Raw genomic sequence first — 12,984 nt, 5'->3', positions numbered from 1 at the left:
TATACTGACTTATGCTATTGCTGCTTTTATTTTTGATCTTCTGGCAAAATTGTGTTTTTAGCTTCTAAGAGGTGAAATATGACTAAATGAAGTACAAATTCAGAGATTTTTGTTTCACCACCTAAGAATAAGGATTAGGGCAAAGAAGCAAATTAACTACGTTCCCTACATTTTGAGCCTGATAGAATGATTATTTGGCTACATGCTGCATAGATCATGCATTTTTCTCTGTAACAAGGCAAATTAGATATTTATGCTTCTATTCCAAACAAAGCAGACACGCTGTCTGGCAGGATTTTTTTCTACACTAGTTAGAACTCTTGTAAGTAAAGCTTATGAGTTTTATCACATGGCACTTCAACCCTGCTACACATAAACAATCTTTATGAGGGTCATACTGCTTCTTACTTAACAGTCAATAAATGTACCACTACCATTACCATCTTCAACTTCTTCCAATAATGTTGTAAAAGTAATGTTGCCTTGCTTGAATTTGCACACAAACTAGTTCATATTTACTCTTTAAGGCTGCAGTATTACATTTTGTACTTCTCTTTTTCTCCTAAAGCATTCTATTCGTACTTTGGTCCATGCTTTTGGTTCAAATTGTCAACAACACTGCTCATGTCTGAATCTTCATAATACCTGGCACTATGCTCCTCTTATCCTAGGCATGTTGGCCACTGCCTCCCATAACCTGCTGAGTTGCTGCCAATGAGGGTCCTTAGCCTATGAATCCAGCCAGTCTCATTTAGTTCGAGCTCATCATCATCAGAATGGAGGGTACATTGGTGGCCACCAGTCCACCAGGAGGTAGGTGCTAGCCTTAGTTATGTTACCACAAACTCTACTGTTTGGGTAAAAACTGGGCACCCCAGATTCTATGGTGTCCCAGTCTCCTGCCAGACTGGCTTGATCCAGATGAGCAGATTTTTTTTTTTTTTCATATGGCAGCTCTGGCTAAGTACTATTGTCTTACCTAGAACACTAGGTACTCAGAGAGGACCCTGTCCTACCTGCTTGCCTCTATCTCAAGTAAGCCATCCTCTTGCGAAGAGGGGAGAAAAGGAAGGAAGGAACTGGCAGCAAATTTCTGATTCGTTGGCATCTAACCTGGAATCTGGTACAAAACACAGTCGTTGCTGGGAACACCTAGACCAGTCTGGTGCACACTACTGAGGACCAGCTATTTAAGTGTTTTTCCTTCCTTCTTTTTTTTGGAAAAAAAAATTTCGGATCCACCAGGAACCAATTGATTTATAAGATATGATAAAGATTAATGACTAGAAAAAATGGCATTAAAGACAAGCACCAATGTTTTCAGTATAAGATTTAAGAGACACAAAATTATTCTGTCAAATTCCTAAATGCTTACTCCAACTTCTGTAGTTACCTCATTTTGGGTCAATATGTTTGCGGACTGGCTGGGTCCAAGCTCCAAACTTTGAACAGTGTTGGCTGGGTCCCTCCTACTACATATCCCACTCACAGTCTTAAGGGCTACTGAGCGAATAAAGCCTGAGCTAACCCTCTTATGTGGATAATTTCTCTACCCCTTCTTCCTACCTCACTCCTAAGGTTTCTACCCCATCCATAATGCCAGTGTTGCTTCATGCCAAGACTCTTCCTTGGCATAAAGTTATGAGGAATACACAGTGAATATCTGCCACATGAACTAATTCCTGCCTGACAATGTCATGGATTGAGTCATTCATTCAAAAATTATTAAGTACCCACTATGTGTCAGGCACTGAGTGAATCGCGGGGACATACACCTTATTCTTAAGTAGGGTTTAGTCTAGCGGGAGGACATGAAAGTAAATAACCATAATTCACTGGGACAAATGTCCTGGCAGAGGGAAGCACAGAGTGCTTTGAAGGCACGTAAAGATGCCACATAGTCCAGGCTGGGTTTGCAAGAAGCAAAGGCTTCGTGGAGGTGCCTGGGCTGAGTGAGTCCTGAAGGATTAAAAAACATTTGCTAGAAGAGAAAGTAGGTCAGGAGCCTAAGAAATAAAATCTGCAAAGATGTAGAAGTAGACAGAGCTTGGCATGATCCAGAACGAAGTAGCTCAGTAAGGATTAAATATAGCGTGCAAGGGGGGAGTGGTGAAATATAAGGCTTGTGTAGTGATATGGTTTGGCTGTGTCCCCATTCAAATCTCAACTTGAATTGTAACTCCCAGAATTCCCATGTGTTATGGGAGGGACCCAGGGGGAGGTGATGGGTCCCGTGCTGGTCTTTCCCGTGCTATTCTCGTGATAGTGAATAAGTCTCATGAGATCTGATGGGTTTATCAGGGGTTTCCGCTTTTGCTTCTCTCTTCATTTTCTCCTGGCGCCGCCATGTAAGAAGTGACTTTTGCCTCCCGCCATGATTCGGAGGCCTCCCCAGCCATGTGGAACTGTAAGTCCAATTAAACCTCTTTTTCTTCCCAGTCTCGGGTATGTCTTTATCAGCAGCCTGAAAACGGACTAATACACATAGCAAGCAGGACAAGTTTTTAAGGAATCCGGTGTTTTTTAATGCTGAGCGCTAGCGGTACTGTGAGCACAACAGTGCTTTGCTGTGACAGACTGTGCTGTGCAACATTTAGCATGTTTAGCATCTCCGGCCCCTGGGAGCGTAATGCCAGTAGCACCACTAGCAACGACCAACCCCTTCCTATTTCCACATAGCCCCTTGATAGAGTGACACCAACCCTGACTAAGAACCTTGGGTAGATGGATAATTTGGTCAGAAAGTGGACAAGTCTCTTAAAAACATGCAGTGATACCAGTTTGACTGAATTAAAGTTTTATCATAAAGGGATGCCCAAGGCAGGTGGGGAGGACATCAGGCACATCCAAGATGTGTCCAAAGAAAACCATGTCTGGCTCCTCTAGTGTTTACATTTGGTCTCAATGCAAGTAATTTGCAAGTAGCTTTGCCATAAATACAATTCCAGTCGGCAAGAGTTTACTTAGAAACTATTCAATGTCAACTACTAGCCTAGGTTCCTTTAAGGGTGTTCAAAGACGTAAGACATAGTCCTTACCCTTGAGAAATGTACAGTCTAGTTGCTAAGATATAATTAAGTGAACACACCAAGGTAGTATATAATCCAGTGTTTGACAGTGTATCATTCATGTTTCATGGGAACATTTAGTAATTAAGTGAATTCCTCTATATTCCTCCTCCTTGATCTTCCGTATCTATCCAAATCCTCTATCAGAACAATACAACAAAGAAAGAAGCAAAAAGTCAGCAGAAAGCTGAGATTATCAGCAATTATCTGTGCGTTTTTGCAGTCTTTCCCTTATTAGGGATTGTGAAGAAAATACCCTTGTTATTTACCTGAGGGGGAAAAAAGATATTTTTGTTTGTAATACATTATCTTCATTATTAATGAGATTTTCATTTGCTTTCAGATATTTTCTAAAAGTAAAGACTTTAAAGAAAGGCACAGTAGGCTGGGAGCAGTGGCTTACATTTGTAATCCCAGCACTTTGCGGGGCTGAGGCCGGAGGATTGCTTGAGTCCAGGAGTTTGAGACCAGCCTGGGCAACACAGTGAGACCCCATCTCTACAAAAAATTAAAAATTAGTTACACGGTGGTGCGTGCCTGTAGTCCTAGCTACTCGGGAGGTTGAGGTGGGAGGATCATTTGACCCTGGGAGGTTGAGGCTGCACTGAGCCATGTTCACACTACTGCACTCCAGCCTGAGAGACAGAGACCCTGTTTCAAGGGAAAAAAAAGGCAAGAAAGGAAAGGCACAGTAAAACTGATTTTGCACTAAAGGTAGAAGTTATTTTTCTCTACCTTTTCTTGCTCTTTAAGTCTTTCCTGGGACATGTTGATGACCAGGAATAACTGTAGCTAGTAGTTCTGCTGTAAGTAACATCCTCTGTTCTGTTCCCAATTCCCTTCCTTGATGACATTGTGCATTTTACTGGACGACTTGGTCACAAGTGAAATGGGTTTCTGCCAGAAGGGGACAGTTTCCAGTGATTTGTGGATCTCTTTGTGGGTCAGAAGTCATCAAAAGTAGCCACTTAAAGGTGAAAGAGCCAATTAAAAATAATATTCAGGGACACCATAATTGACATGTTCCAGAAAGTCTGCTGGAAAACAGAAAGGTTCACTAACACATGAGAATCAACAATTAGTAGCTAATACTTTGGCTTAAATCCCATCTCTTCTGCTAAAATGAAAATATCCAGGGAGACTCTCCTATTGACCCTTTTCAATAATGTATATCTTGTAATGGACGTGCCTCTCACATTCTCTCTTGAAAGCGGGCTTGACTGTGGATGACTGGAGACAGTGCGAGGTCGCTGAGTCCATAAGCAGCAAGAAGGGCACACAGAAGGAGAAAGGAGAAGCTCGCTGCCGGAGGAGACAAACTTGACTTTACAGTGTTCTCTGGGGTGGGACCTGACTTTGACCTCATGTATACAGATGGGCTTGACTGAACTAATCCATGCTTATGTCCAGGTGCTTAAGTCTTATGGTAATGTAATTTTTTTTTCAATTGCCATTGAAAGATGTGAGAAATGAAACATGAAAATATTTAATAATTCAGCATTTCCAAGTGTCTAGACTACTGAACATATTATCCAAGAAATTATTTAGAAGAAAGGGAAAGGAAATAGGCAAGAGATTTTATGAGTACTGACTATGAATCAGTTGTTTTCAGAGTTTTATTTCTCACAGAATAGATACTATTTTCCCTGTTTCACAGATGACAAATGTGAGGGTCAGATAGATTAGGAAACGTGCCCAAAGTTTCACAGCTAGTCAATGAGAGAAAGCATTTTCCAAGCCAGGTTCACTTGGCTGCAAAGCACTTACTCTTTCTGATATACAGCATGCTGCCTAGATGTTTTAGCACATTTGGATTACAAAAATGTTAGAAATAAAATCATGTTTGTGAAAGGATGGGCATTTAAAAAGCTCTGGGTTATGGTTGTCTGTGGTTGAAATTATAAAATGATAGTTCCCAACACACACATACAACATACACATACACACACACACACACACACACACACACACACAAATGTTGGTTATTATGGCTGAGTCATTGAATTTATTTGGAAGAACCATCTTCTTTTGCATGACAGAATACAGATGGCCATAAACTATTTACCCAGACATTTTGGGGTTGAGGGATGTAATCATCATTTGAAACAAAAATACAACTCTAGGAATACATATGAAAGTGAATTACTTTGTTAATGTGAAAGGGAAAAGGGGGAAAATGAATAAAACAGCAAGAATACAACTGAAAGGAGACTAAAAGGAACAAGGGCAAACTGTCTTGGAGCACAAGGCATATGCGTATGCTACACAGAGCGTTGTTCTAGAAATGTTTATAAACAATGGATGTTTGTGGAATGAAAAATTGAATAGCTGTGATATTAAGGCTTTCCACTCCTGGGAAAAATATGGACACCATGGCTTATAAGTTATTTCATTCTGACAAGCATCTTCCTACCTCCTCTAACATTTGGTTATATTAACTATATTGGAGGCTTTTCCTTTTGTTATTCTGTGTTTCTGCCATCTGAAAACAATGAGCTTAAACAGCTATCATGCTGTCATTTTGCCCTGTGAATAGACTCGTTAATAAAGAAACCTAATGAAATGATTGTTTTAAAAAAGAAAAAAAATTCCCATTCTATACGTGTTTTACTTCTTAAAACGTCCCTAAATTACAAAGATTCTCTGAAAAGATAAAAAACATCTCACATATTCAGAGGATGACTTTAGCCCATTGTTTCAGGGCTTTTTCATGCCTTATCTCCTTTTAAAAACCATAACAGGCTGTGAAAAACAAAATAAATTAAGGAGAATAGTTCCCTCCTTTTTATGATAAATCTGCATGTGGCGGTGACGGTCAAGTACAAACTGTAAATAACTGAAATAACTCATAACTAGTAATATACAGGTTAATCAACTATGATTAAAAATAAATAGGTTTTTCACCAAGAACAATATCTTTAACTCAAAATTAAATAATTGGCAGCCTACTAGGTAAATTATAAAATAAGGAATTTCTAAAAGCAGAGAATGATGTTCTTTCTCCGTTGTCAATCTGATGAGTCTTGGTGACCTTTTGTTCACATTAATGCTGACAAACTGCATCATGCATGACCGTCCCAACCCCCTTCTCCTCCCAATAGTTCCTTCTTTGATTCTAATCTGTATTCAAGGGTGTGGGGTGGGACACTTTAGTAAGGGGTGGGGGCGAGGGGATGGCAACGGTAGACATTGGTCAGGGCTGTCAATAACCTTGGCGGCCTTTGGGAAGAGCAGAGGACAATAATTTATTGCAGTATAGGAGAGACAGCTAGGAAGTAATTCCTCCGTGTTACCTTTATAATTTGAGAAGGCGTCCAAAGAAATAACACATAAGAGTTCAGTGCTATGAAGGAAAAAGCACTGGACAAGTTATTTGGATGGGTATTCTTGGTTTTCTTGGTTACAATTTAAGGCAAATACGAAACTCAAAAAGGTACCTTGGGACCATCGTGTTCTTGGGAAGTTGACACAAGAACCACAACAGTTTAGAGAAACCCCTAAATATCTATCTTAGAAAAAAAAAGTACACATTTTTAGTTCTTAGGAGAAAGAGCAATAGATTTATTTGAATGAAATAATTAATGAGTCATGGTCCCCCAGACCTTTTTCAGGCATGAAGCTAGCACTGAATACTTTGTGCTTTCAAAGTTTCAAATGACCTTCAGTTAAACTTTTATAACAAGGTTCCTTTAAAACACATTTATGCTTTGCTATTAACACTACTACCAATAATACAGTAATTACTAATAGTGGGTAGTAATGGCATTACATATGAATCTTAGAATTAAAATTAGCTGTTCATCTCCATCCTCCCCAACAGCCTGAGAGTGTGTCAAGACATGGGACCACACAGAATCTTACTGTTTGCATTTTCAACGTCTTGCGTATAGTGACAATAAATGAATGAGAGTTTTAAAAAACTGTATATAAAGACTATTGAGTCCTATTACAAACACACTGTTTACACACATATAAATCTGTGCTATGACACTAGGTATAAGCATACAGAGGACACCTAACTTCACTTGAAGTCTAAGTAAACACAAAACATGGCCTACAGTGATTTCCCTGAGTGGGAGAACCATACAGATGTCTGGTTGTCCTTTGGACAAGCTGGTAACATGAAAAAGAGGCAAGACCAATGTAAACACTGATATATTCATGATAATGCAAAAACATTAAGATTCATTAAAATGTTACAAATAAGAAAATCACTCGTGTTTTGGTATTTATATACTTGAAGGAAGTTTATTTGGCATTATGGGAGTTTATTACATTTCTAATCAAAGTCTACTGACGACTCGTGGAGGGAGAGGAAAGCTGTCAGGTTCTCTAACTTATCCATCTGTTCATGCCTTCCCCCTGGATGGCACCCGTTCTCCAATGGAGAAGCGGAGCACTGGCCTCTTGAAAGCTGTCTTTCTGGCACTGCCTTCCTGAGCGAATGAAATGGTTTGGTTTAAAATACCTTCCCTTTCAGTCCTGTCCCAGCTTCCAGATGAATGTCCTTAATTTTAAAGAAGCACAGTCCAATAGTTTCTATGTTGCTGGAAGAAGAAAATTAAATTATGTTGTAATTATGTAGTCAACTAGCATATGGTCCTTTACCGGGGAAAAGTAGTTTTTAACCTCTCCCGTAAACTCTAGAGGGAACTTACAGAAGAGAAATTCAGGCACCAGGAAACACATGTATTCATCATTTTATTGGTTCTTAAAATTTACTGTGACATGGGAGGAGAACCTATCATCGTGCATACTCTCATGAATGTAGCAGATGAAATCCAGGAAAGTTTAATCAATAAAAATGACTACATATATTTTTATAGTACTTAAAAGTTTATAACACACATGCATTATCTCATGTGAACCTCACAAACAACTAAAACTAAGGGCAGGGATGATCTTCAATTTCAAGATAAGAAACCAGGCTTGAGGTTATTAAACTTTTTTTTTAAGACAAAAATCTCACTCAGATTATTACATCTTAAAATGAGGGTTAATCTGGAAATAGGCCAGTCAGTATGAACCTGTTTTTAAGATCATTCAGCTAGTTTGGAGGCAAAGTCAAGACACAAACTCTGCCTTCTCCAAGCAAAATTAGCACTCTTCACAAATTCCTAGAACTACATCAGTAGTTCATGGTCATAGGCTATTTACATAAGATTTCCTACTTTATAGTTTGGTTTGTCAATGCAGTGTTCTTAGTGGTGGGCATATTTTTAAAAATCACTTAATAGAAGAAATTAAACAATAATGGGATCTAAACTATTGGAAGAAACAGTTAAAAGTAGTTTTAAAATAAGAGAGGGGAGAGCTGGACATTAAAGTACTAATTTTACTTCTGAAATTATTTTTTTCCAGCTTTCTACATGGTGTTATCTTAATATTTGAAACTCTTAAGATGTCAGTTTGAATCCCTGCATTACATTTTATATAATTTCTGTTGGTATTGCTCATAGAGCTTATGTGACTAATTAAACCTCACTGCAATTACTTTTCAAGCAGAAGCTGTAGTTTACTTAGTTTTCAACAAAAACTATGATCATTTGCCTTGTTTCCCATGCATTATTCGATGATTGATTACTGTTACAGCGTGGATTATGTTTTGTATTCTGCAGCACGCAAGCATTAATCTTCACTTATTCTGCAATAGTATAATTCATTAAAACACATGCTTTGAATTTGGGGCACATACAAGAAGATGTAACCACATAGGAATACAGTGCTGTTATGACAAAACATAATTAATAAAACATAAAATGTGTTTTATGAAGTTATGGTTTTAATTTGCTATCTCAAGAAATATACTCTAGCAATTTTGTACAAGGTAACTTCCCAGGAGAATTTAAATCCCGTTCCCCTCCCTTCTCTAGGTACTGAAAGGATTATGATTAATGTACACTAAATCTCTCTTAAATGGAAAAGGTCCTAGCAAATTTCTAAAACCGAATTTGAGCTCCTGAAAAGTATGACAGTCCTAAATCGGGAGCAAACTTTGTTTGACTTCTGAATTCCTATCTGGCCTCTGCTGGCCCCTCCTTTTTTTCTCGACATTATCACACAGCAGGGGACAGAGTCGGCCCAGCCAGAGGCAGCACAAAAGAGCACGGCCACATACGCCCCCACGACCCCGGCAAATGGATGACCTACATTTGATGCAAGCAGTTCACATGAGAAAAATTAATCTGTATTGCAGCTTGCATTTAACCTGTATTTCAAGAGGCAATTAAAGATACATATATATAAAGTAAATATGAGCAAATAAGTATTTCAGACATACATCACTCTAAATTTATAGGAGACATCAGCAAAACTATATGTGTTCATGTAAATGTGCACATGGCCTTCTTTCTCTTAATTCTTCAATCTTCATAAACAAATGTACTAGTGGGAGGTTAGTACAAGTAAAAACAGCATTAATGGGTCGCATATTAATATTTATGTTTTACTATATAAAGACCTTGCATACATTATGACTGTTTTGCAAGCTGAATGAATAACTAATGCTACATTATGTATGGGTACATATTAAGCAGACATGTCTACACTTTCGTAGTTCAGGATATGATTAATGCAGCCTATCAGAAGCCAGATGGTGCAGAACCAGAACCATCAATCAAAATGAAAAGACCACTGCATGCTATCCACAATGAGGTTCTCACAAATGGAGATTCTGTTCACAGACCCTAACTGGTAATAGGCAGAAAACGCCAAGAACATAGCTACACTGTCCCACTGGGATAAAAAAATCGTAGCTCAGGCTTGGCTGGATCAAAAATCTGGTGTAGGAATATGCATGGAGTCCTGAGCACCAGGGCTGGGAAAGCCCGAACAAACCAACAGCCTGTCCCTAAGATTAAAAAAAAGAAGAAGAAGCTTTTTAATTATTTTAATAATGTTTGTACTGATGACAGTATCTGTCAAACAGTACCCATTTCCCATTTGATTTAGGATGGGACAGTGCCACATAGTAACAAAGCAGCTGCCACTGTCTGCCTGACACGTGAATTGGCATCTTGTTTCTTTTGCACAGGCTTTATTATAAATAACCCCAAATGCTTTAGTGTTATTTTGCAGCCTTTCTCCAAGGATCTATGGGAAACAATTTTAGTCTCTGTTATGTTTAATACTAATGACTATTTTTGGGGCAGTTGTAGGGAGAAAGGCTGCCGAAAGATGCTTCCTGTTCCTTTAATAGCTTTACATAAAAATAACTATAGAAACACAAGGTGCTTTGTCTTTGTAAATGGATCATGTGTGCCTAGAAAATGTTAAACAATCCCCATGCTCTGTAGAACCTCTGAAAAAAAAAATTAAAACAAATATATAGGTTCGACTTCCTAACAGCCACTAAATACCGTCTCAGAATTCTAGTTGTGTGGAGTTTTGGGGGGTAGACAGATGTGCAAGCAAGGAGAAATTACCAGGAAATACAATTTCTTCCAGAAGAGTAATGCAGCAAAATCATGAGATACATAAATAATACATTCAAAAACACAAATAAAAAAAGGATAATGAAGTGAAATTATTTGGAAAACTTAAATGTGTTATCTAAAGATATTTCTGCTTTAAGATAAAAATGTTATTATGACCCTCATAACTTGGCATGTGAGATAATTTGGAAAGAGAACAGCTTTTACTTTTGTACAAGCAATAATAAAAAAAAAGGAATGACTACATATTAACATAAATAAGACCTTATGTATAATGGCTGAGCTTAAGAGATTTTTAAAATTTCAGCATCTCCTATCTTCATTAATATGTAGTTCCAAAATAGGGCTGACTTCCTAACTTATATAAAATTGTTACTATTTTTTTCCTCCTAATAATGAGTGTTTTCCACACTGTTATAAATTCTGCGTAAATCACGTTTATCAGCTGGGTATTAATCTACTGCGCGTGTATACCATGATTTACTTATATAATTAATTTCCTTAATGATGGATATTTAAGCTTTTACTTCTATTATTGATAATAACGCAGTGAACATTTTTGTGCAAAGAGATCTTTCTGTCTTTAAGATTATTTCCTCAAAATAGATTTCCAGAAGCTGATTTGCTGAGCTAAATGATATGAACTGTTAGCCTCTTTCTAAAATTTATATGCTTATCCAACTCTCTGTATTCTCAAATCAAAAATTTTTAGTAATTTTATAGGTGAAAATAACACTTGATTGGAATTTAAATTTGTATTGCTTTAATTACCAGATAGGTTAAATTTTTTTCCTATGGTTAAACAATGATGTTTTCATTTTAAAGTCTTATTGATGCCTTAGAAAATATTTCTTATTTATTAATTTAAAGAATCACAAAGTGGTCTCTTTGGAATACTAAATTTGTGGGATTATTTGAAAGAAGTAAACTATATTCCTTTAAAAAAATATTTTTAAAATAAAAACATTTCACTAATGCAGAGCTCTCCCCTGAAACTACTTCAAATCAATGAAAACTTAACATAATTAACTGAATGCTCTGAACTGATCAATAACATTTTAGAGTAGCCATCTAGCTTTATGGTTTTTTTCTAGTGTTAGGAATGTTAAATGACAGCTGTCTTCTCAGTAATCCTCTCTCATGAAACGTATCTGTTTCACTGCTACCAAAACTTGGATAATGGGTAGTTTGCATCAAATTGCTTTTGACTTGTCTATGGTGACTTTTCTGTTATAGACATAACAATACCGACCACACCAAAGTAATGAAGACACATGATATAAAAGTAGTTGTCATCACAATATGTAGGGAATGATCGCCAAAATGGCCTAACAAGAAAACTGAAATTAAACTGATACAGAACTACATATCTTTTTAGAACTAGATGTAATGGAGACAAACACCCTGAAAGGCAGTACTTATCATAAACTGGGATTTCTGAAATTCAGTGTCTATATTTAAACCAGAAGACATGATTAAAAAATATATTTATATCTACAACTAAATCTATCAGAGCCAACCAGATTTTGAACAATGCAGTCATCCAAATTTTCTCTGGCCCAGTCACAGCCTTTTTGAAAAAAAGTAGCGCATACTCCTTTTATGCCTTATTATGCAAATCATACTATATAAAAGGTAGACAATTTGGAAGCACAGACATATACGTAATATTGCCATTTACACTGAATCTACTGTTTTGTAACTGTTTTTTGAACTTTGGTATATCATAAGCCCTGCCCTGGAAGTAGCTTTTGGGAACACTCTCCTTTTAATCCCATCCTGGGAGCTGGTGCAGAAGGAAAACTGGGGGATAAGAGGACTTACAGTATTGCTGATGAAAGAGGAATTCCAAATTCACCACTAGCTGGCAGGTCCTTTTAGTCCTGGCATTGGCAATTTCTGCCATACCTTCTTCTCACTACCTTGCTGCCCCAACCCTAGCCACTGTATTCTTTGGGCGATGGCTGTGGAGAGGTCTGCCTTGGGACCAGGATGGTGGCAGTTCCCTGAGACCTTGTCTACTGTGGCTTTCCACCAGTAGACAAGTAAAAAGGTCAAGCCAAAGAAGCTGTCTTTTATACAAACTCAAGTAGGTCTACAGAACTCTAGATGAGTAGTTGTGTGATACTGTACCACTATAACTTCCCCTGCCATCTGTATGGGGGTCTCCAATCAAAGTCAACTAACCTGGAAATTCACATTTAATTGAGCAAATCAGGGGTTTATAAAAATGTTAGGTCCAGGCCAGGCTTGGTGGCTCATGCCTGTAATCCCAGCACTTTGGGAGGCCAAGGCAAGTGGATCACCTGAGGTCAGGAGTTTGAGACCAGCCTGGCCAACATGGTGAAACCCCGTCTCTACTAAAAACACAAAAATGAGCTGGGTGTGGTGGCGGGTGCCTATAATCCCAGCTACTCGGGAGGCTGAGGCAGGAGAATCGCTCGAATCCAGGAGGCAGAGGTTGCAGTGAGCTGAGATAGCAC

At 38.0% G+C, this 12,984-nt stretch overlaps 1 protein-coding gene across 2 annotated transcripts in view; it reads right to left on the bottom strand.

Annotated features, from left to right (window-relative positions):
* Positions 1–12,984, bottom strand: part of CDKAL1 (CDKAL1 threonylcarbamoyladenosine tRNA methylthiotransferase) — a 695,935-nt gene that overhangs the window by 88,968 nt on the left and 593,983 nt on the right. The window contains exon 14 of one of the 2 annotated variants that reach the window (XM_055391283.2): positions 5,683–7,615. The exons of the other annotated variant lie outside the window; for it this stretch is intronic. Coding sequence (XP_055247258.1) covers positions 7,583–7,615 — 33 coding nt within the window. The 3' untranslated portion in view covers positions 5,683–7,582. Of the gene's footprint in view, positions 1–5,682; positions 7,616–12,984 lie in introns of those variants that run through there. 2 annotated transcript variants of the gene reach the window in all.

The sequence above is a fragment of the Gorilla gorilla genome, chromosome 5, assembly GCF_029281585.2.
Source record: "Gorilla gorilla gorilla isolate KB3781 chromosome 5, NHGRI_mGorGor1-v2.1_pri, whole genome shotgun sequence".
NCBI lineage: Eukaryota > Metazoa > Chordata > Mammalia > Primates > Hominidae > Gorilla > Gorilla gorilla.
The sequence above is the reverse complement of the archived record's forward strand: the minus strand, read 5'-3'. Positions and strand labels throughout refer to the sequence as shown.